Source organism: Schistocerca cancellata, chromosome 5 (genome assembly GCF_023864275.1).
Source record: "Schistocerca cancellata isolate TAMUIC-IGC-003103 chromosome 5, iqSchCanc2.1, whole genome shotgun sequence".
In the NCBI taxonomy this organism is placed as follows: Eukaryota; Metazoa; Arthropoda; class Insecta; order Orthoptera; family Acrididae; genus Schistocerca; species Schistocerca cancellata.
The window spans coordinates 377,086,518-377,112,246 of record NC_064630.1 but is presented as its reverse complement, the minus strand read 5'-3'; the positions used below and the strand labels follow the sequence as shown (position 1 = coordinate 377,112,246).

The 25,729-nt window shown below is 38.0% G+C and overlaps 1 protein-coding gene across 1 annotated transcript in view; it reads right to left on the bottom strand.

Moving 5' to 3' along the window:
- Nucleotides 1-830: 830 nt before the first annotated feature.
- Nucleotides 831-25,729, bottom strand: part of LOC126188549 (uncharacterized protein C1orf112-like) — a 186,582-nt gene continuing 161,683 nt past the window's right edge. Inside the window, exons 12-13 of the mRNA XM_049930148.1 lie at nucleotides 17,889-18,113; nucleotides 831-2,340 (exon numbers count right to left, since the gene is read on the bottom strand). Of these exons, the coding sequence (XP_049786105.1) occupies nucleotides 1,732-2,340; nucleotides 17,889-18,113 (834 nt within the window). The 3' untranslated portion in view covers nucleotides 831-1,731. The remainder of the gene's footprint in view (nucleotides 2,341-17,888; nucleotides 18,114-25,729) is intronic.

Below are 25,729 nucleotides of genomic sequence, written 5' to 3'. Positions count from 1 at the left end.
GGAGAATGAAATCACTCCTAATCTTCACTCATTTTCATCATTTCCTCTACAGTACATCACATAAAATTTGTGTACCTCTTATGTGAACTCATACCTTAAAAATAGTCCTCTGTAATCACTTACATACACACAGAATGAAGTCGGAAAGATTTTGGTGGAATGAAGTGTTGCCAACATGAACACTGTTTTATTCATGTCATACAATGGAAATCTAATACGAAATTTTTTCTGGAGCTGGTTGTTTGTTGAATATGACAATGTTGGACACAATGTGTTTTGCAGGGCATTCATCTATATGTAAAGATAATGTAATTTACAGCATGTTGCCTACAATGTTTTTTGTGAAGCCTAGATATCAGATTATGATGCCTTGATGATGAGTCAAACTCGAGCTATCTGTGTATGAGTCACAACTTGTGAGTGTCTCTATATTTCTTTTAATAATTTCTTGTACACTTATCTGCCTTTTGCACTTTTGATTTATTAAGTTTTTGAATCCCCTCAGTCAATGGAATCTTGTTGTTTACTTTCATTTTACATGGTACTGTTGTTTTCCCCTTGTTGACTTTCCCACACAAACTCTTTTGGAATAGCCAGTTCTGCATTATAGTTCTACTCTTGCAATGAGTCTTCTTGATATTCCGTTTGCAAAAGAAATACATTGCACTGATTACAGGAATTATTAAAGCAGGTCTGGAATCATTTATAATTTACAAAAATGAGGTAGATTATCATAATTAAATAAGTAATCAGATGTAGTTCTTTAAAAGGGCTGGCTTTTGTTAGTTTACAACTAACACATTGTTTTCTTTTTCATTAAAAACTTTATTCTGTACTTGCACCACAGGGCAGGGCAGAGTTGCAGTTTTCTCCAGATCAACAACATTTACTCAGTTCATAGAGTACAATATAAAACATAACATACATCACATTAACAAATTTAAAGTTTTTGTACGACTTTTTTTAAAAAAATAATTACCACTTTTGCTTACAAATTAATAGAAAATCTTTGTATATACCCGAGATTTAAATTATTCACTACATACAACCTTCGTTACAATATAACCACACAGTGTTATGTGCAATATTCACAGAAACCTGGTACTTAAATTGGCTTGTGTTATAGGTAAGCACTCGAGAAATAATGCCATCCAAAGGGACTTATACTACTGCTTTCCTTTCTTTCTATCTACGGTACTTTTTCCTTTGTATAGTCAAGTCAAAAGGAGGAAGCAAGGTTTAACATCTGGACAACAAAAGTCAAAACTGCGGTATCTTCAAACAAATTGTTAGCTTGTACATAATTTGGATCATTATATTACTCATTACTCACAAATGCAATGAATTACTTACATTTTGAAACATAATGAATTCCTACAACACTAGTCTACATCAGTCTTATTTCCATTTACTGATTTTACAGTAACTGAAGTACAATGTTAATCCAGTATATTGAAACTTTGTAGTAGTAGTAGTAGTAGTAGTAGTAGTAGTAGTAATAATAATAATAATAATAGAGATTTAATTAAATATGAAATAGGTTGAGACTTTGCAGCAGTGGTGTGTGTGTGAAAGAGAGAGAGAGAGAGAGAGAGAGAGTTGAGGGCGGAGTTTGGGCTTGGGCTTAGAGGTGGGTGTAAGAAAGTATAAATGAGATTTATGGGAACTGGTTTGGGGAAATTTGTAACACATGGGCTTGTTTTACTAATAAAATTTTAATAATGTAATGCGTCACAGGAGTCCCTCCAATTGTGCCATAATGGATACTACCTTTGTCCTGGCAATTTCTGGCAAGCTATCTTCATCAAGCATATTAACTATTAAAGCTGTATCTGCCTCAATCCTGTCAAGAACTTCAGAGACATTCTGGGAACACTGATCAATTTTTGGTTTCTTTGCTTTTTGCTCAGCTTTTTCCTCTGTTACATCCTCAAAAAGTTCAGTTTTTTTGCACTTGTGGCAGAATTGCACATTTTTCTGGCTATTTAGATACTCATTTATATCTTTTGCAATTAATTTATTGAATTTCACCAATTGTTTTTTAAGGAACATTGCTACATGACTCTGTAGTACATTACTTCGGCTTACAGAATTTATCACTATTTGTTCATGCTTTGTAACATACGCAAAGTAAGCAAAAACATCTAGTGATGCCTGACGAACTATTGAGCTTTCATCTTGCATCAAAGTGCCAAATAAAACTCCAATATCGAAGCAGACCTTCGGTTGATTAACATCACAGTCAAGAGTTTTTGATGCCAATGCTCGAAGTACAGGTAATATTTGCAATTTCATAGCTGATGAACCTTTCTCAGCTACTTCCTTCAAACCATTGAGAATCTGTAAAAAATAATTGAAGATCATGAATACAATTAGTGCTGCTGAAGTTTTTACATGGCATTATTTACAAAAGTGTCTCATTTTAAAAAGTTCAGGGTATATTGTTTTACAAAAAGTATTTGGTTTATAATTCATCAGAAAAAAGGAGAACATATGAAGATCAAGAATCTCAGATGGAACCACATGAAAACAGTGGTACTTCAACTGGCTTATGCTACAAAATAAAAACTAACAGTCTTGCTAATGGAACCAAAATGTCCTAAGAAAATTCCATTTCTTTACAAAGCAAAACGATATTAATTGAATAACAAAAATATTAAAGAAATTTAATTGTGTGTGTGTGTGTGTGTGTGTGTGTGTGTGTGTGTCCGTCCGTCCATCTGTCCATCCTCTAATTCAGGGATGGAATGATTCAGAAAGCTAGCAAGTTTCCTCCCTCTTTTGCTGTTCCTGACGAGGACTCGATCATTTTGCTATTTGGTGGTGGTCTCCTTCATTCCTAAAACTGTTAATATAAATTTGTGTTGGGAAGTCCTTTTTAAAGGTATTTGTTGTGAGTGTAGCCTTGTAAGGAGTGAAATGTGAATGGCAGTTCAGACAAGAAGGGAATAGAAGTTTTTGAAGTGTGCTACAGAAGAATGCTGAAATTTTGATGGGTAGATTGTATATCTAATGGAGAGATACTGAATTGAAATCGGGAAAAAAGAAATTTGTGGCACGACTTGATTAAAAGAAAGGATCAATTGTTTGGACAATTCTTGAAGCACCAGAGAATTTTCAATGTAGTAATAGAGGTAAGTGTGAACAAGTCAAATCGGTGGAACCAAACATGTGAATAGCCTTCTTGCCTGACCGCAGCCCTTCACTTACTGTGGCACTAGGAGGAGGAGGAGGAGGAGGAGGAGGAGGAGGGTGCTAGTTCATTGCCTTGCCAACTTTTACCCCAGGAAAGATCCCCAGTATTCAGTTTTATAGAAGGCTGAGTGGACCTGGGGCTGCCCTGGAGGGACTGGAACAAGGACAAATCTTTATTTCTACCTAGAATCTCCAGGGCTGCAGTCTGCTCTACCCGTTAGACCATCACAACCATAATGGAGGCAAGTGTGAGAGGTACAAGATGCAGTGGGAGAGGAATAATCGAATACAGTATGCATGTTCAAATGCATGTAGGTTGCAGCAGTTATACAGAGATAAACAGACTTCCACAGGTTAGACCGCATGGAAAGACTAAAAACAACAGCAGCCGCAGCAAGAAATAATTTATGAAAAATATCTTGTTGCCATAGAGAGATTAATCTGCGTTTGGCAGTTTGCAAACCATGCCTCATGCCTCTAAAGATCCCAGAGTATACATCCAAAGGTGTAATCTCCAAAAATCAGTTGTTTATGTGAAAGATGAAAAGTACATTATGATTCAGACTATATGTTAAACTGTGCATCCAACTTTTAACTGCATGGATGAACTGGCTTTCAATCTGTAGGAAGGAAAGAACTCATACAAAGGGGGAACAACTACTAAGGGTCAGTAATGTCTACATAAACCTTCAACCAGTTCTTCTGCTGCAGTCACCTACATGTTTTTACAGTTACCCTTGAATCCAAAATTTATGTCTCCAGTCTTTCGATGTCAAGAGGGAAGATAGTGGTGTACAATTCGTCATCACCTGGGTATATACTAATTTTTGAAGATAAATCGGAAACCCTTCAAGTGTTTCATTCTATGACATGTGACACCGTAAATTGTGACCTGTCAGTTGGGGAGCTGTACTCTGCTCTACTCTCAGTGATAGAGAGAGAGAGAGAGAGAGAGAGAGAGAGAGAGAGGGGGGGGGGGATGAGGGCAACCTACATACAGTCTTTATTTTTCACCCTTACCCTTTTCCATCATACGCCATCACCAATTATGCAAGCCACCAGGGTTAACTTGAAAGACTGCACCAGCGTGTGAACCACGCCACAATTAAAAAAAGACAGGGATTCCTGTGACATTATTCTGAATGTCTTGTCTGAAAATAACTTCGAATAATTAGAAAGTAACATCTTGGATCTCCTACTAACAAACAGACATGAACTTATCGAATCAGTTAACACAGAGTAAGGTGTCTGTGATTATAGGGCTGTGATGACAACTACCAGATGTACCAGTATGAAATGAGTGTTTTTTTTGTGAAGATGAAACACTAATTTTGAATTAAAAAGTAAAAACATTTTATTCAAAGTACTGACCATTGCTTTCTATACATTTTGACCACCTTTCTGGCAATTTGTGGACACCACACCAATAGAAATGTTCATCTTTTGAAGCAAACCAATCAGACACACAATTTTTGACTTCTTCGTAGGAATCGAAGAGTTCCTCAGCCAATGCGTGTCCCATTGATGAAAACAAATGGTAGTCAGAAGGGGCCAAGTCTCGTGAATACGGCGGGTGGGGTAGCTGCTCCCAGCCGAGTGTTTTGATTGTATCCTGAATCAGTTTTGCTTTGTGTGCAGGTGCATTGTCATGTAAAAAAATTACTTTGCCATGTCTTCTGGCCCATTCTGGTCTTTTTTTGATCAATGCATAGTTCAAATTCTTCATGCCGAATTGAACTGGTTTTGCAGTCGATGTTGATGGTTGTCCCAGATTAACCCATGATTTTTCCCGTTTAGGATTCTTAAAATAAATCCATTTTTCATCGCCAGTAACAATTCTATGCAAAATTGATTTTCTTTCATGTCTTTGAAGCAAAATTTGACAAATGGTTTTTCGGTTTTCCATCTGTCTTTCATTCAATTCATGTGGCACCAATTTTCCACACTTTTGGATCTTTCCCATAGCTTTCAAATGGCCAGAAATTGTTTGTTGTGCAACATTTAGCATTGCTGCCATTTGCTTCTGACTCAAAGTATCATCTTCATCCAATATTGCTTGCAATTCGGCGTCTTCGAACTTTTTTGGTGGTCTTCCACATTCTTCACTTCTTACATCAAAATCATTATTTCTGAACCGTTGAAACCATAGTTTGCATGTTGTTTCTGATAGAGCACGACCACCATATGCCTCAACAAGCATTTGATGCGACTCTGCAGCACTTTTTTTCACATGAAAACAAAAAATTATTGCTTTCCGCAAATCATCACTTTCTGGTACAAAATTCGACATTGTTAACACAATGAAAACATATGATGATGTTTGTTCCAACACTTGATGTATACTAAATATCTTTGACAGATGTCATACCAACCAAACAAAAATAAAATTAAGGCTCGTTCACAACAAATGTTCCCTATTGACACATTTGTATCTTAATGCTCATTTCATACCGGTACATCTGGTATGACTACTGGTTTTACAAGGAATGTTAAGAACAATAGCAATTTTTTTTTAAAGTAAGAGTTACAAGATACAGATTGCAGAGTAACTGAGTAGTCAGCATCGCATATTCAGGGATGAGGACAAAGATGTGGAGCACAAATGGAAAACATTCAAAAGCTTCATTAGACAAGCATGTTCTGAGCAAGGTCTAAAGGGATGGGAAATACTCACAGTGGTTTATTAGCTGTGTTAGGAAACTGCTATGTAAACAAAGAAAGCTTCATCACAGATCCAAGAGAAGTCATACCTAGCTGGTAAACAAAGCTGAATGAAGTGAAAATGAGCACAAGAAAAGCAACAAGAGATGTGTTCAATGATTTTGAAAGTAAAATTCTGTCAACTAATCTGAATAAAAACCTTAAGAGGTTTTGGTCATACACAAATCAGCAAGCAGTTCAAAATCCTCAAAGACCATTCTGGCACTGAAATGGAAGATAACGGAGAGAAGGCCAAAATACTGAATTTGGTCTTTTGAAATTGTTTCAACATGGAAGATCATAAAACACAGTTGTGGTAGATACTGACATAACTGATTGAGGGACAGAAAAACAACTACAATTGCTTAGTAGTGGAAAGGCATCAGGATCAGATGATATACCTGTAAGATTCTACAAAGATTCTGAGAAAGAATTTGCCCCCCTTTTAGTAGCAGCTTATCGCAGATCGCTAAAGCAACAAAGGGTACCTAGCGACTGGGAAAAAAGTGCAGGTCATCCCCATTTTCAAGAATGATTGTAAGACAGATGCACATAATTATAGGCCTATATTGCTGATGTCAATCTGTTACTAGAATTATGGAACATGTTTTATGCTGAAGAATTATGATGTTTTTGGATAATGTGGATTCTGCAAATGGAGATCTTGCAAAACTAAGATCACTCTGTCCTCCATGAGATTCATACAGCTGTAAGCAATGATGCTCAGGTTAGTGTCTCTCACCTTGACTTCAGGACGGTATCTTATACCATCCCCTCTGCCTTTTAGTGGGTGGGGGTGAGAGAAAATGAGTTTACTGAGTATTGGACGAGATTTGCAACTGGATTCAAGACTTCCTTGCAGACAGAACTCAACATGTCGCTCATAATGGAGCAAAATATACTGATATAAAGGTAATTTTTGGAGTACCCCAAGAAGTGTGATAGGACAGTTACTGTTTACAATGTATATAAATGATCTATTAGAAAGTGTCAGAAGCTCTTTAAGACTGTTCACAGACAGTGTGGTTGTCTATAAGAAAGTAACAACACCAGAAGACAGTATTGATTTGCAGAATGACCTGCAGAGGATTGATGAACGATGCAGGCAATGGCAGTTGATGCTGAATGTAAATAGAAGTATACACAGGAAAAGAAATCTACTACTATTGATGACAAATTGCTGGAAACAGTACGTACCATAAAATATCTAGAAGTAAACTATCCAGAGTGACCTTAAGTGGAATGACCACATAAAACAAACAGTAGAAAAAGTAGATGCCAGACTGAGATTTATCCTTGAAGGAAGTGGCTTACAAGGCACTTTTTCAACTGACTTTGAGTATTGGTCATCAATATGGGATCCTTATCAGATGGGACTGAAAGAGGATATAGATAATATCCAATGAAAAGCAGCATGTTTCATCATGGGATAGTTTAGTTGGTGCAAGAGCATTACAGAGATAAAAAAAAAAAGAAACTCCAGTGGTACACATTAAAGGAGAGGTGTTATGCATTATAGGGACATTTACTACTAAAATTCCGAGAGAGCACTTTCCAGGAAGAACTGGACAACACATTACTTTCTCCCAGACACATCTCATGCTTGCAGAGCATGGTGTAGATTACTCAAAATCATTAGTTACATATTCAGCCTTTATTTCATCATAATTAATTGTTCAAGATATAGTGTCTCAATCACTAAAAATAATACTGAGTTAAATTACCTGAAAACAATTTGCATAAAGAAATTTTTGTAATTTAAAGTAGTTCACAAATGCTACAATTTGCAATGAGTGAAGTGGTTCTGATTGAAGTGATGTACCTATCTGAAGGCCCTCAACGCCCTCTTCTCAGTAAACATATTACGTTTTCCCAAAAGCTTCTTACTTAAGAAATTATTCATAATCAAAGTTTTCATGTTCCAGAACATTTGATTCTTAAGTAATGGACATTTCCAAAAAATTCAGTATGATAGTTTTGTAGCCACAAGTTTTCTTATTGAAAAAATGTCCAGTTTCATTAAAAAACAAATTGTTAGTTGACTAATCGTTCAATCTAGAAAATTTCATATTTTAGGAATTTTTGTGCAATTTATGAACCCGCGTAGGAGTATACATATAGTTTTTATGGACTATAAGTCACACTTTTTTCTTTGAAAAATTGCCTCCAAAATTCAGGTGTGTCTTATAATTGAAATTATTATATTAATTTCCAGTGTCTGATTTAAAATTCCTATCAGTATTAAAAATGGCTATATATTCGGTTCTGTGGGAAACTTATCTCTCTCTGGCAACACTGGATTCAACTAGTGGCAGTGCACCGATGTGACAAACACGAGTTGCGCTGATTCACAAGCTTGCTAACACTGTCTCCTCCCAGCCTGCCACCACAAACCCAGCACACTGTCCAGCCCATCATGCATCATTGCAATCTACAGTGTCAGTGAACTTGAAATGAAAGTGATTTGTCTTAGCAGTAACAGAATAATATTTTTATTAGTAGATAGTTTTGTAATGGAAAAAAATAAACGGTATTTATAAGATGTGGGCTATAAACTGAAAGTAGTAGTACATGCAAAAGAACATGGAAACAGAGCAGCTGAGTGGCATTTTGGCCCTCCAACAACAGAAAAAACCATTCACGATTGGTGGGATGGTAAAAAAAAACTGAAAAAAATATGGAAAAGTAAATGGGCAAATAGAGAACTGAATGCAAAATGGCCAAAACTAGAAGATGGCATAATGAAATGGATTCAAGGACACAGTCAAAATGACATTAGAATTAATACAAAAATGATTCAATTAATGCTTGTAAGCTAGCGCTACAGTTGAACGTAACCGACTTTAAGGGTGGATTTGATTGATGCTATAGGTTTATGGAGCATCATGGACTTAGCATGCAAACTAAAACCAAAATATTTCAGAAAATAGTATATTTTCATTGTTTTATTATTCAACATAGAAAGAAAACGAGTATGAAACAAATCAAAAAGTGAATATGGACAAAACTCCTCTGACATTTTATGTGCAGAGTAACAGAACTGTTGCCATGAAGGTGCTAAAAAAAACTGTCACTGTAAAAAAGGGGATGTGAAAAAAAATGCACTAAACTGTTGACTTTTCATGTTTATCTGACAATACTACTTTTAATCCAATGATCACTTTCAAGCACAAAACAATGGCTAAATCTTCTGAAATACTGCCAGGTGGTGCTGTTCACATACATGACCAGGGGTGGGTGGATGAGATTGGTATGAAATTATGGATTAACAGAGTGTTGGGGAAAAGGAAAGGTACTTTATTGAAGAAGAATTGAGTTCTTGTGCTAGGTCAATTTAGCAGTCATTTGGACAATTTTGTGAAAGTGAAATTGAGACAGGGAAATACAGAGCTTGCTGTTATTGGAGGACTTACTTCACAATTGCAGCCTCTTGACGTCTCGATAAATAAACCATTTAAAGTGCATATAAGAGAGGAATGGAACAAATGGATGGATGAAACCTAACATGAATTCATGCTGAAGTGCAATTTAAAATGACCTACAGTCAAACAAATGTGTCAGTGGATAAAACAGTCGTGGTCTAGAGTGAGAGAAGACATAATTGTTAAATCTTTTAAGAAGTGTGACCTAAGCAGTGCTCTCATGCACTGAAGACCATCTTATATATATGAATAGTACAACAATGATGATGAAGAGGAAGAAGGAGAAGGAAGTCCATATGACGATTTTTAGGGATTTTAAAGGTCAATACAATTTTATAAACAAACAATTTTTTTGTCTGGCCTTGCAATCTAATAATAAAAATGATATTTTTTAAAAAAAATTCCTTAAAATTTAAGGTTCATCTTATAGTCCATAGCGTCTTATAGTCTGTAAAATACTGTAAATTTCCCAACTATCCAACCAACACATTAACAGGTTTACCTCTTTACTCATAATAATTTCATGTCCACTAATTTTGCTTACTTTCCTACTATAAATCAAAATGTAATAACAAATTTAAATTATTGTTCCTCCACACACGTGGAGCACAGTACCTCAGTCAGTCGGTGCCTAATAGCTTAATTATGAGCACCTAGCATTTGCTAGCTGGTGGCACTCAGTCCTTAGTTCTTCACAAGGATAACAGCATGTAGCCACTATGTCAATTAGTCCATGGTTTGTCATTCATTTCACTAACATCTCCGTGATGTTATTGCAGCCAGTCATATGATTACAGCCGAAGTGCGTAATTATGCTGCAATTCACTCTGTGTTTAATTATCAATTAGCAATCAACATATAAATTATTTGCGTGAATGTGCATTATGTTGAGCAGCTATGTTATAAGATTTAAAGACAAAATTGTTCAGTAAACATTGCCATTGTTAAGGCATAAAGTGTAGATACTGGCAGTTGTTGATGTTGTCTTCAGTCCAGAGACTGGTTTGATGCATCTCTCCATGTTACTCTATGCTGTGCAAGCTGCTTCATCTCTGAGTAACTACTGCAACCTACATCCATCTGAATCTGTTTAGTGCATTCATGCCTTGGTCTCCTCTACAAGTTTTACCCTCCACACTTCCCTCCAATACTAAATTGATGATCCTTTGATGCCTCAGAATGTGTCCTATCAACCGATCCCTTCTTCTTGCAAGTTGTGCCACAAATTCCTCTTCTCCCCAATTCCTTTCAGTACTTACTCATTACTTGCATGATCTACCATTCTAATCTTCAGCATTCTTCTGTAGCACCACTTTTTGAAAGCATTTGTTTGCTTCTTGTCTAAACTATTTATCGTATGTGCTTCTCTTCCAAACATGGCTACACCCCATACAAATACTTTCAGAAAGACTTCCTGACACTTAAATGTATACTCGATGTTAAAAAACGTCTCTTCTTCAGAAACACTTTCCTTGCCATTGCCAGTTTACATTTTATATCCTCTCTACTTCGACCATCATCAGTTATTTTGCTCCTCATCTGCTACAAATTTCCTCAGCATCACCAGATTTAATTCGACTACATTCCATTATTCTCGTTTTGCTTTTGTTGATGTTCATCTTATATCCTCCTTTCAAGACACTGTCCATTCCGTTCAACTGCTCTTCCAGGTCCTTTGCTGTCTCTGACAGACTTACAATGTCATCAGCAAACATCAAAGATTTTATTTCTTCTCCATGGATTTTAATTCCTACTCCAAATTTTTCTTTTGTTTACTGTACTACTTGCTCAATATACAGATTGAATAACATCGGAGAAAGGCTACAACCTTGTCTCACTCCCTTCTCAAGCAAAGTTTCCCTTTTGTGCCCCTCGCCTCTTATAACTGCCATCTGGTTTCTGTACAAATTGTAAATAGTCTTTCGCTCCCTGTATTTGATCCCTGCCATCTTTAGAATTTGAAAGAGTATTCCAGTCAACATTGTCAAAAGCTTTCTCTAAGTCTTTCCTTAATCTATCTTCTGTAGGGTCAGTATTGCCTCACATGTTCCAACATTTCTAAGGAACCCAAACTGATCTTCCACATATCATACTGGCCTATGATACGAGAATTATAAAGGAACTGTTCAGAAAATTCTGGAACTTTCTCCATAAAATTTTTCTGTGGTTACCTTTTACTTATTGTGCATGGTCTCCTTCCAAATAATCTCCCCCGCAACTGATACACTGCTCCTCAGAGCATTTCCACTTCCGGAAGCAGTCTTGATACACCTCTTGCTGCATTGTGTGAAGCACCATCTGAAAATTTACTTTTATCTTATCTATTGTTGCAAATCTTTGTCCTCTCAACAGGGTTTTTCATTTTGGAAATAAAATAAAGTCCAAAAGGGCCAGGTCTGAAGGGTATGGATGATGAGGTAGCACAGTGATTTGTTTTTTGTGCAACAGTCACGCTCCAACAGGGATGAATGTGTGGGTGAATTATTGTGATGCAGGAGCCATGAAATGTCTCGCCACACTTCAGGCCATTTCCTTCCCACATTTTCTCTCAAGTGTTGCAATAAATCCTGATTGTACCATCGATTAACAGTTTGTCCCTGTGGCACAAATTCATGATAAACTAAGCCTCCAAAGACAAAGATAAGTATCAGCATGGCTTTGACATTTGGCCTGACGTGGTGAGCTTTTTTTGGTCTTGTAGAACTTTTCCCGACCCACTGTGAAGATTGAACTTTGTGACCAACATCATAAACATAGACCCATATCTCATCACCAGCTATGATTCTCTTAAGAAACATCTTGTTCTCATTTGTGAGATCCAAATGCTCTACACAGATTCTGATCTCTACTCATGAACCACAGGACTAACTTGGCAGCAACAAGACAGATTCCAAGATGCTGTATCAGGATTCTATGACATGATCTAACTGAAATGTTACATTCTTCTGCAACCCCTGGACAGTCATTCTTTGATTGGCACGCACAGTTTCATTGACATTCCCGACACGAGCATCATCAGTAGAAAGGGTGTCCTGAATGAGCGTCATCTGTGACTTCTTTCCAGCCATTTTTAAACAGTGTGAACCATTTGTAAGACCGAGTGCAGCTTAAGCACTCACGACTGTAGGCTTTCTGCATCATTTGGTGTGTCTCTGTAAAGGTTTTCTTGGGTTTCAAGCAAAATTTAATGCAGACGTGCTATTTCTCTAACTCTGCCATCTCGAAATTCACAAACTGTGCAAAACAAAAGTTCAGCTCAAATCAGCACTGAACAATAACTAACAGACACACAACAATGAAACTTCCGACAGTTACACATTAAACACAGTCGTGTGCACTTCAAATGTTTCAGAATTTTTTGAATAGACCTCATTTACATCCACACATAAAAGTTGATCAGCATTATCTTGTTTTGGGTATCAATAAATGCGAAAAGATTTTAAGTTAACCTCTACAGTATTATGTTCAACATTTAACTATCAGATTACTAAACCAATTAATTACAGGAAGAATGAAAGCAAAAAGAGCAGCAGCTGAGTGCTGTAAAAACAGGTCAGTAATCTTACAACTGACAAAACATTCAGCAATTATTGCATTGCCCTTTTGTGTCCCTTTTGGCAGAGGAAATCAAGTTTATATTTCTTTGATACAGGAACACTGGCCTCAATAAATTGCACTGACTCCTGATTCTTTTTTGGCATGAAATAATGAATTCTAGACTCATCCACAACACCAGATCAGTAAAGCCAATCAGTTTGACTAGATACTCCTTGGCATGATGTATACAAGGCAGCACAGATATCCTTGCTCAGGGTCGTCTGTCACATGCTTAAACAGTAATCCTCCCGCCTTTATCTACTGTGTAAGAAGTGTTCCTGTGATAATGCAATGAAAGTTTCAAATGGTCTCAAGTATGCTCAGTTGGGCTCATGTCAGCAGATACTGCAGGCTATTCTGTTCTGTTGATTCATGGAAGATGGTGTTTACAAGATGGGTGTGATGTAGTTTTGTACTGTCATCTTGAGAGACTAACCTGTTGCTGAAATGTTGACAGTAGGGCAGGATAATAGGTTAACAATCCAGTCATTGATAGTGATGTAGAGGTGTGCAACATCTCACTACACAGCTCCTGAGACGTGCCTCGTTGCCTACACACTGTTCTGACAGTCATCAGTCATGTCATCAGACAAATCCTAGACTCACCAGTGAAGAGAACCTAATGCCAGTGATGCAGGTTCCATACCAGTAGTTCCCCTGCCCCTCTTTTAGTATGCCACATTGCTGGGCGGCGGGGGTAGCTGCTGGTCATAACGATCAGCTAGAGGCAAAATTAATCATGAAAACATAGTTGCATGCTACCTGGATTGACACTGCCCTCACATTTCCTCCACAAAGGCAGCATGCAATTCTGTTGCATTCTCCTCAGTGTTTGTCTGACCTGTAATTTGTAAGTAGCACTCATCTGCCGGGGTTGTCGACCATGGGTGAGCACCGAGACACAGATCTCCAATGTTTTGTACCTTATGATAATAAATATATGTCCCAGTGACACAGATATGGTGTACACCACATCTTTTAAAATGATTGCATGCGTTAGTTAACTTTGCATTTCAGAAAAGGTATAAATTTTTACATAAAAATTATGACTGTCTTGCAGTGCTGTATAAAAACCATGCGGCCCCCCAATTTGCCACTTGGTGAATAATGGGTTGGTACCAATGTTCCCCGTCAATTACACAATTCACAAACACTTAGAAAACTTTTGCTCACTTCCACATAAGTGATCCAACAAGAAGACAAGTTGAGATACACACAGTCTGTCTCAGGAGGTATTCAAGTAGCGACAGGAAGGGCATCCAGCCACCCCTTAAGTTAAACATACGAAATGCATTAATATTCTTGCTGACCCTGTGCAGATGCAGGACAAAGGCACACAAAAAGAAGTAATTCATTTTTTCATATTCCTCTGACTTAACATCCATGTGTTGTTTTTCATTTGGACCACACAGAGAAATAGAATCCTCACTTTTTTTCTTAAATTTGAAACAGATAATGTCTAGTTGACTCCGAAGGTTTGAATGCCGACAGAGATCTTTGCAGCAGTGTAAGTATGCTTGTAAGTTTGCATCATCTGTATTGAAATGATACAATAAACCAAAGTACAAATGTATATTATTGTATTTTTTAATATTCTAGTAATTAGTATTTAAAATTTGAAGGTACTAAGAAAATGAAATCAGCATATAGTGGTTTGTGAATTGATGTGATGTTGAAGTGTCAGAATACAAAACTGAAAACAGTGCCTAAAAGATAACTTATTTCTTTCAAGCAACTCACAACAGAATGTGTTTCTGTTTTCATAAATATCTTTGCAAAATGCACATCATGTAAACTATGTTTCGTTTTCACAGAAAAACAATCATGTTAGTGTGAAATAAAAAAGTGCTTTAAAGAAAACTGTGTTTCATTTATTAAACTTCATAGCTAGCTAAATGTGAGCAATAAAATCCCCCCATGGAGAGACTGATGTGGTAACGAAGGAAAACAGAAAAATAAAAGACAACAAATGCTGTCAACAAAAAAGCTTTCAATTCACATAAAGCTGAAGTCGACACAGAAATGTTAAATTATTGTGATTTTGGGCAGAAAAATTGAATAATTTCATACCCCTGGCACAACACTTGAAACAACAAAATTTAATCATTTATTAGTGCAACTAGAGACATGATCTGTCCAAAACAGCTCAGATTTGTTTGTCAGTTTGAAGAATAATAAATAATCATTAGCTAAAGCAAGAATGTTAACGTTGTACAAGGAGAGTTAGGAGCAGCAAATAAAAAGATTAGTTCATGAGCAGGAGTCAGTTGATCTAAAGCAGTCATTTGTTCAAAACGAAAGGTTATGCAGGAAAAAACCATGAGTAAAGTGTTCCTTCAAACTTCATGTTAGATAAACTTCCTGACCACACTCCAAATAGTTTGACTATTTCTCAACGTCACATTACATAAACTTCCTTGCATTCTGCAAATAGTTTGACTATTTCTGAAGTAAGTCTCATGACAGATGAAACATTGGAAATGTCCACACAATGAATTTTAGTCAACTCCAACACAGAAATTGACACTGTATGTAAATCGTACATTCTGGTCACGTAAATTATGTGCACAAACTGACTAACAAGAACGTCAGCTAAGAGAAAATGGGAATATGACAACATTCTTATAGTAGAATGTTGAAGAAGGATTAAAATTCCACATATATTACAAAAGGCACATTAGGTGCCAAATTTCTTTGTCATCCTTGACTTCTGTTTGATCTCAAGAACAAAAGACCAATTGATAACAACTCTTGGTTGAAATTTAAAGGGAACTTAGCATGTACTGAAGCAACTGAAACAATTAATTTCTATCATACCTACTGCAAATTTTCTGAAATTTCTGTAGTTAATAAAACTCCAATAAAATGTTAAAAGAAGGAAACCATCTAACGTCTCTCCAGTCTACTGTGTGCCTCATACACTAGACCTACACAAACTGCATATTGCGTAGCAAGAATTCCAGTGCATGTTAAACCACAACATTATTCAGCCGTATAAATAGCAGTGGGCTAATCCTCTACTTATGATTATAAAACCAGATGTCAATTGTGTTTGAACAAATTGCTGCCTTCTACATGCTGCACCCTCTAAGACGGCTAACCAGTTCCATGATAATGTTAACATGGGAATTTAAAATTTATGCCTCACATGTTAAAGCATATTTTGCATTGCTGTAGTGTAAGTATGGAAGCTATGGGTTTTGCACTCCATTTAATATCTTGTACCTGAGGCTCATATTACAGCTCTTTTTAAATTATTTTATTTTTCTATACTTTCTATATTTTTGAGAATAAATCTGTTAAAAGCATACTATAAAATCCTGCTTGTGGAAGAAGATAAGCATAAAATGGTAATACTGACTGCATTGGCCCCTAAGAATTTCATACCACTTGGATTCAGGAATGTACTTATTACTTTTTTACGGATTTATTATCGAAGTGCTGCAAGGCTACCTGTTTCATTTAAATACATGACATTTTGATGGTATCTAGTTCAGAAGAACACTTGCAACATATAATCACATTTTTTGAATTTCTTGTTCAATAGATATTTCCACTCACTAGTCATTCATCCAATTTCAAATATCTACTTGAACAACACTTTCTGTCAACAAATATCATGTCCTATTAACCTTTGCATTCAAACAGAAAAACAAGAAGATTTCAGGGGAAGTACCCAAAGCAAATATTTCTACATCTGCTGTACTGTTGTATCAGCCATGTGGCTCCTCCATGATCAGTTCCATGACATGTATAGTAAGTCCTGCCAAGTTGTGGCCCCTGTGTAACACGTGTACAAGAAAGAGGCCACATTTGTGTTCTTTGGACATTTAATGTAGTAAAACTTCCTCAACTAAAGATATTTCCTCAGTGTTAGTTGAAATTGTCGTCAGGAGCCAGTTTGGTACTCATTTTATGTTTTTGCCTTACTCATGAGGGGGAACTCGCTTCAGGGGTCATACATCTACTGCTGTCCACGTTGGAGGTCATATGTCTTTGAAGACTTTTATACAATTGATGTTAGCCTGAATTTCATGACATTTAACTCTAAAGCCTTCCTCTCTTGTAAAGAATTAATGTTTCCTAATCTAGATCAGTCACAGTAGCAGCCTCACAGAAATGATCAGGATGTTCTATTTCCTTGCAGTCAAATCACATTACCGGCAAGTGGTTTGAATATATTTGAGGCAAAACATTGTAACTAAGGGAAAATTATTTAAAGACCCTGACACTGTTAAGTGTGAAAGAGCAAAGCTTATAAAACATAGCAGCATTCTTTTAAGGCAATAATAGTGAATTGAACAACACGAAAATTTATAAATATTTAACTTGTTTCATTATTAATTTTATAGTTTACTGAATGTAACACAGCACACATCACAATTTAATAACAAATTTTAGGCATTCTGCAGCACAGTTATTCATTTAACTACAATTCAGAAGAGCAGCGATCGTACAGGAAATCATTATTTATATAACACTATCAATCTGGTTTATTAAGTTCAAACTGACATGAAATCTTGCATTCCTTTTTTTAAATAGACAATTTTAATATACTTTGTTATATACATGGATAGTACTCAATATATTTTTTTTTCTTTTACCCTCACATGAAATCTTTTATCTACAAACTAAAAACATAATGAAATATTTTTAAATGATTTCAGAATATTGTGTCAAGCAGGTACTTCTTTCGGCCATCAACAGACAAATAACCAAAAATAATAGTGAACCAGCTGACTCTGAAATACTATTACTTCTACTGTATTAGATTATTTGTAGTTACAACACAAAGAAGAGGAAACAAAAAAACTTTACATCTGGATAATAGCACTTATAGCTACAGACCGTTGCTGTAATTAATTACGTGAAAATATTTTTCTATGTATGCAAGATATGATGCTCATTTATGTCCATTATCATTTTGCTAAGGCTACTTCTCTGCTACATATACACAAGGAGGAAATAACTTACCAGTAAGATGTGTGCGTTGTTCGCATTAACTATTAATTTACTTGTTGCAATGACCAAAGCTTTCAGCAGTTTCATTACTGAGAATGATTTTGTATTATTCATTTTATCATCGTCTAAAGATGTTGTACACTTCCATAATTCAGTCATTTTTATGATGAGTGGAATATTGGAACTTTTGCTTATCTGGTCATCAAGAAGATGCGGAGCAGCTGACAGCAAATACAGCTGAAAAAGCAGAGGCACACAGTTTCAAAGGAAATGGATTTGATTTTTTTTTACATTAACTCAAAGGAAGATAGGAAGGCTAACATTTAACATCCTATTACTAACTGGAATTTGGTGTTCATAACATGAACCACTACATATTCAATAAGTGGTGCATCTAACGATCATGTCTGGCATCTCCACTGATACTCTTTCAATGTGGCTGCACCTATAATACAGTTACCTGCAACAGTGAGACACAAGCCATCCATCTACGAAAGATCTATGGTTCATGGGAAGAAGCAACAAGCTTAAAACTAATAAATTCTTTCTTATCTATATGCTAAAACAACATTAATTGTCACAGGATGTGGCTGAATGACACCAGATATCAGATAAAATCTATATCTACTAATTTAGAGAACAGTCTTGTTGCCTCAAAGCATTTTAACATCTGTGCTGCACTCATTCACACAGCATTATCCACATTATCAGCAAATAAAGTACATTCAATTAAATTGTCATATATTATCAGTTATACATAACAAGCACAGCACTGTACCTCTGCACATCATACACAGTGAATTCACTTGGTAAGTGTATCTTGAAGACAGATTAAGGCAAGCCATAGAATAGTCCACATTTCCCCCCCCCCTCTTTAGACAAATCAGTGTCTCTCTTATACTCTGTTAATTTTCAAATGATACTGAGCACTTATATCAGCCAGATTTAGTGACAAGTCCAACCCCTGAGAGGAATGATATTTCATCCACACCAAGAGCCATTTGCTCTGCAATTGCTTTGACTGCAACTCGCTGTGTCATTCATTAGCAACTGAAGAGCATTTGTTCAAAAGTAGATAAATGCAAAAATGTAAATTTTTGAAGAAATGCATTTTCTAAACATTCTGAAATACTAATGATACAAATAATATCATTTAACATTTATACTGTCTTTGTAGGCCTGATTCTGACTGTTTGACTTTTCTAAAATTTTCGTTGTTTATATGAGAGTAGAGGTACAAATTTTTCAGGTTTTTTTTTTCCAAAAGGCAATTAATGCAAAGATGGAAGTTAAAAGTTTTGTTACCATAGGCATTTGAAGTGATTTTTTCTTGCATCTTTTTTACCTTTGACATTCGTTATACAGAAAGATACTTAATGGTTCATTTTGCATAGAAATAATGCACTACACTGTAACACTTTAGTATCACACTTTTCCATAAATGGTTTATAAGCAGAAGTGGAAAAGAAAAACAAACTTTACTGAAATACAACACAAAATACTGGCTGCAAGAATACTAAACTGGAAATCTATTGATCACTTTCAACAATGGCCTTATAAAACTCTTATGCTACATTAAAATGCCTCATACGTTTTAAGGCATCCTTTCTGTTTTCCTTGCTGACCATGTCCTCCTCTTCCAAGACTGCTACTTTCCTCACGTTCTAGCTGCAGTTTCTGGATTTCCATACCTCAACCTCTGCAATACTTCCATTGTTAAGAGGCCAATACTGACAATACCTTCTTCATAGACTTTTCATAAGCCATTGCTCACTGAGCAGTTATTCTGAACAACATCTTAGGTCGGAGGCCAGTACACTGACTTGAGATCCTTTGTTTCCCATCTTTATTGAGTATCTTAGTGATGCCATGTCGTTCCAGCACTTTATAGTATTCAGTTGGTGCAAGAATATTTGGTAGTCATTTTCCACTCTACCAAACAGAGTCAGGAAGCATATAACTGTGGCTACAAATAGGGCAGTAATGTACCAATTCATGATTTTTTCTGCTTTCTTCCGTGAAGGCCATTAGTGTGCACATCATTACTGCATTTTTATTTTGACTGGTACAGTGTTCAGAAGATAAATGAATTTCATTTGGGTCCTTATCTGGCTGGGATGCCTCAAGGTTGCTGAGAAGATCCAATAGAGCAGAGGCTGCTTGGCTGCATCCTTTCAATCCTTCTGTTTCAAGCCAAGTATAAAATGCAATCTCTCTCTCTCTTTCTCTGTGCTGGGGAATGAATCTTAATGCACAAACTGTATAGCCAAACCTATCTTGAATAGAATACTTCACCTACAGAGAACTCTGTTACTGGCTGGTTCTGTTGTATATTAAAACTACTTTAACCACATTAATGCACAGAATTTGTGAAACCTGTAGTTTATTATTAACTGATCCTTTATTCCCAGATTTTTTTTTTTTAATTTCAGTATGCCAATCTTGCATGTTGGGTATGTATATTTAAGAGAGTTTTAAATGACAAAACTGTACTTTGATAAAGACCTGATGCATCCCTTTTTGAACAGAAATGTTTCCACATTTTGACTCTATTCAACTCAGATAGTAAACTACCTCTTTTGGCCTTTTTCCTTGAATAGTGGTTCTCTCTACAGCTATATCTTTTGATATCATTCTTTACAGCTCACGTAACTTCCATATTTTTAATAGTGCTGCAGTTCCTCCCTCAGTAGCTTCCTGTTACATGAAATTTAGAAGCCAAATTTGAGAGTCTGTCTTTGGACATCTCTGATGTTGCCTGAAATGTTGCGACACACATGGTACTGCCTGGTCATATATTTTTTTTCCTTTTGCTATACTTTATCAAAGCAGTATTCTTGCTTTTTAATTCTTTCTTGGTGTTCCTTTGTTTTGGTGATGTGATTACCACAGAATTTAGTAATAATTTATCCTGGTCAGTTTTGTTTAAGCTGTTTACATGACAATAAAAACTGTCATATAATTATAACTGAGATCAGCTGCTCTGCATTATTTTCTTCCTAAGGCTTTTGGGTTCACTGGTATGCCTGGTGGCCGATCTGTTTCAACAGGTTTCTGCATGAAACTCTCTCACATTATCATCAACAATGATGTCCTACGTTGTTATCCCCCCTTCTGGTTTCTCACAAGCAAAGCACAGTTTGCGTTTATCAACTTTTGCTTTAACTGGCTGAGAGCAAATACCAAGTTCTGCAAAAACTGAAAGTTTTCAAAACCTTATAACAATAGGAAGTACTAGATTTTGACCAAAGTGTTTCAATAAGTCATACATGGCAACAAGCTTGATTTGCAACGACAAAAATACAAACTTCAAAAAACTGAAGATTTATTGACGTTTTTAATAAAAGACTCCGCAACTCTGAAAGTCCGCTCTCCGGGTAATCATTTAACCAGGCAGAATCACAATCATTAAAATGAAATTATATTTAAAAGGTACATCTTTCTTGTAGGTACAATTATGAAATGTTATCTATTCCAGACTACTAGGCAATTGCTTCCTAACACGTTCCACATGGGGTTCTATCCACAATATTCATATAAAAACATATTGCTCACAGATTCCAAAAGCAAATAGAAAGATGGCTTTCCAATAACATAGAAAGTAATTAAGTGTTTTTACTTTAATCTTGGGTTGTTCCCAAAGTTTATGCTGGTACTGTTCAGTATCCTTTCTGTAAGAGACAATATTGTAGTAGATTTAAAATTAACTAAATCTACTTAACAGCAATTTGAAAAGGATAGATTGCTACTCAGTACATAAAGAAGTGTTGGGTGACAGAGAGACAAAGACCACTAGCTATCAGCTGTCAGTCATCTCTCTCTCTCTCTCTCACACACACACACACACACACACACACACACACACACAAGCTGCGTCAGCTTTCAGACAACACTACTTACAAAGTTTGCCAAGGTAATTCCATTCCTGATGTCCAGGCGGAGCTTCAAGGAATCCTCAGAACCTCAGGCCCCCTACAAAACCATTCACCTGACTCCATCAACCTCCTGACCCCACCAACACCCCGCACCCCTACCTTCTACCTTCTTCCTAAAATTCACAAACCAGTCATCCTGGCCGTCCCATTGTAGCTGGTTACCAAGCCCCCACAGAACGTATCTCTGCCTACGCAGATCAACACCTTCAACCCATTACATGCAGTCTCCTATCCTTCATCAAAGACACCAACCACTTTCTCGAATGCCTGGAATCCTTACCCAGTCTGTTACCCCCGGAAACCATCCTTGTAGCCATTGATGCCACTTCCTTATACACAAATATTCCGCACGTCCAGGGCCTCGCTGCGATGGAGCACTTCCTTTAACGCCGATCACCTGCCACCCTACCTAAAACCTCTTTCCTCATTACCTTAGCCAGCTTCATCCTGACCCACAACTTCTTCACTTTCGAAGGCCAGACATACCAACAATTAAAGGGAACAGCCATGGGTACCAGGATGGCCATCTCGTACGCCAACCTATTCATGGGTCGCTTAGAGGAAGCCTCCTTGGTTACCCAGGCCTGCCAACACAAAGTTTGGTACAGATTTATTGATGACATTTTCATGATCTGGACTCACAGTGAAGAAGAACTCCAGAATTACCTCTCCAACCTCAACTCCTTTGGTTCCATCAGATTCACCTGGTCCTACTCTAAATCCCATTCCACTTTCCTTGAAGTTGACCTCCACCTGTCCAATGGCCAGCTTCACACGTCCATCCACATCAAACCCACCAACAAGCAACAGTACCTCCATTATGACAGCTGCCACCCATTCCATATCAAACGGTCCCTTCCCTACAGCCTAGGTCTTCGTGGCAAACGAATCTGCTCCAGTCCGGAATCCCTGAACCATTACACCAACAACCTGAAAACAGCTTTCACATCCCGTAACTACCCTCCCGACCTGGTACAGAAGCAAATAACCAGAGCCACTTCCTCATCTCCTCAAACCCAGAACCTCCCACAGAAGAACCCCAAAAGTGCCCCACTTGTGACAGGATACTTTCTGGGACTGGATCAGACTCTGAATGTGGCTCTCCAGCAGGGATACGACTTCCTCAAATCCTGCCCTGAAATGAGATCCATCCTTCATGAAATCCTCCCCACTCCACCTAGAGTGTCTTTCCGTCGTCCACCTAACCTTTGTAACCTCTTAGTTCATCCCTATGAAGTCCCCAAACCCCCTTCCCCACCCTCTGGCTCCTACCCTTGTAACCGTCCCTGGTGTAAAACCTGTCCCATGCACCCTCCCACCACCACCTACTCCAGTCCTGTAACCCAGAAGGTGTACACGATCAAAGGCAGAGCCACGTGTGAAAGCACCCTCTTGTAATTCTTGAACAGAGCATTCCCCTGCTAAATTTTCCTTCCATACTCTACACCTCTTCTGCAAGCACACTACCCACTCCGGCAAAGATCACTGCTCATCTAATACACAGTCAGAGTCAGGCCTTACCACATGATGATGACCAGAATCCAATTCAGTAATAACATGTCCACCATGGCCGTGCGGGCGTGTGTGTGGCTAATAATATGTAGCAGTCTTTCTAATGTGCCTGCCTGTCACTCAATATCTCCTCTAAGTGGTGAACAGCACCACTATCCAATTCCTATCCTACCCACAGTGTTGCTCCTCGTCAAACTTCATAGCACTCAGACCCTGCCTAGAAGATCTTTTCAACTTGTCTCATCCCCCAAAACTTCCTATCAAAACTCCAAATCCAGGGTCTAAACAATCCTGGAACACTGTTATTAAACTTTCCACCAAAATTCTCAGCCCCACAGAAGTCTGTCCTTTCCAAAGGCCTCACCCTTAGCTCTACATCCAAATTTAACCATATTAAAGTCATCAAAGACCTACTCTCCCAATTGTGATCCTTGCAATTGAAACACTTCTCTGCCACCAATCCCTCCAATCAAAGCCAACCTAATTCCAACATTGAATCCTGCCTCTACCAGTTCATACCACCATCCAACCATGATTCTTCCACCCAACTGCTCCCTAGTCACCTTCCAAGAATTCCTTACTTCCAACTTGGGCTCACCATCATTTCCCAGGTTCCTTCCTAAGAACACCAAGGATTCAGTAGAAGAAAGATCTAATCAACCTCCCTGCGAACATAGGCTCCACCACTGCCGTGATGAGTCATGGTGACTACCTTGCGGAAGATCTCTGCCAATTGTCTGACTCGTCCACCTATAAACTCTGCCAGAGTGATTCCATCCCAGAACTCCAACAATCTCCAATCCCCACTTAAAGTATTAGGCCCTTCCCAGAACCTCTCCCCGGATGCCATTTCCGTCCTCACCCCTGTGACATTTCATATGCCCACCTTCTACATGCTCCCCAAAATTCACAAACCCAAAAATCCTGGACACCCCATTGTAGCTTGTTAGTGTGCCCCCACTGAAAAGATTTTGGCAATCACTGAACAACCCTTCCACCCAATTGCTGGTAATCTAGCCCCCCATGTCAAAGATGCCAGCCACTTCCTTCAATGACTCTCCACCACCCCACCCACTTTACCTCTTGGTTCCCTACTAATCACTATTGCTGCCAGTTGCCTATACACCAAAATCCCTCATGCCCATGGTCTTGCCGCAACTGCACACTGCATTCCTCAATGTCCTATGGACTCCACATCCGCTACCTTATTGCTCATATACCTAACTAACTTTATCCTAACACATCACTACTTTTTCTTTGAAGGGAAGGTATACAAATAAATTCGCAGCACAGCCATGGAAACCTGCTGAAAGTCCCATCAAGGCCAACTACAAAGGAGTGCCACATTAGACACCCAGTACCACCCTGCCCTGTAACAACCACATCCATCATTACTGCTTTGATCATCAATCATCATGCCCTGGAATGAGGGATATCCTACCCGAGATCCTACCCATCCCTCCTAAACTGGTGTTCTGTTGCTCACCCAACCTCCACAACATCCTAGTCCATCCCTATCCCACTCCCAATCCCAACCTCTTGCCACAGGATCATATCCCTGTGGAAGATCCAGGCACAAGACTTGCCCAATCTTCCCACCCAGCACTTCCTATTCCAGATCCATTGTAGCTTATCTTATTCCATCAAAGGCAAGTTCACCAGTGAAAGCAATTATGTTGTATGCTAGCTCTGCTGCAATCACTGCAAAACTTTTTATATTGGTATGACTACAAACCATCTGTCCACTAGGATTAGTGGTCACAGTAGACCACCCTGTGGCACAACATGCAGCTGAATATAACATGCTTGATTTCAATGGCTGCTTCACACCCCAGGTCATCTGGATCTTCCTCTCTACCACCAGCTTTTCTGAACTGCACAGATGGGAGTTAACTTACAACACACTGTCTGCTCTTGAAATTATCCCAGCCTCAACCTGTGGTAACCTACTGCCCTCACACCCTCCACCCAACAGTTTCTGCCCCCTCTGTCCTATCACCTTCTCCCTCTTCACATCCCCTCACCCTCATTATGTGTCGCCCTCTGTGAATGCCCCCTACTTTCCCTTCCTTTGCTCTTTTACGTATCTACTCCCAATTCCCCCTCCTGACACTACGCCTGGCAGTCTTGTCAGGCCACCATCTGGACCCTGCATATCTCACTAGACAGTCCTCTTCTCTCTCCACACCCATACCCTGTTCTCCCCCCCCCCTCTCCCCCACTTTCCTCACCCCAATCCAGACTACTGTTCAAATAACGATTGCATTTCGGTCCGATCGGAGTACCGGTGGTAGAACTTATGTGTGCATGAGGTGTGCTTGCTTGAGTGTGTGTGTGTGTGTGTGTGTGTGTGTGTGTGTGTGTGTTTTTTCTTTGCTGAAGAAGGCTTTGGCCAAAAGCTGTCAT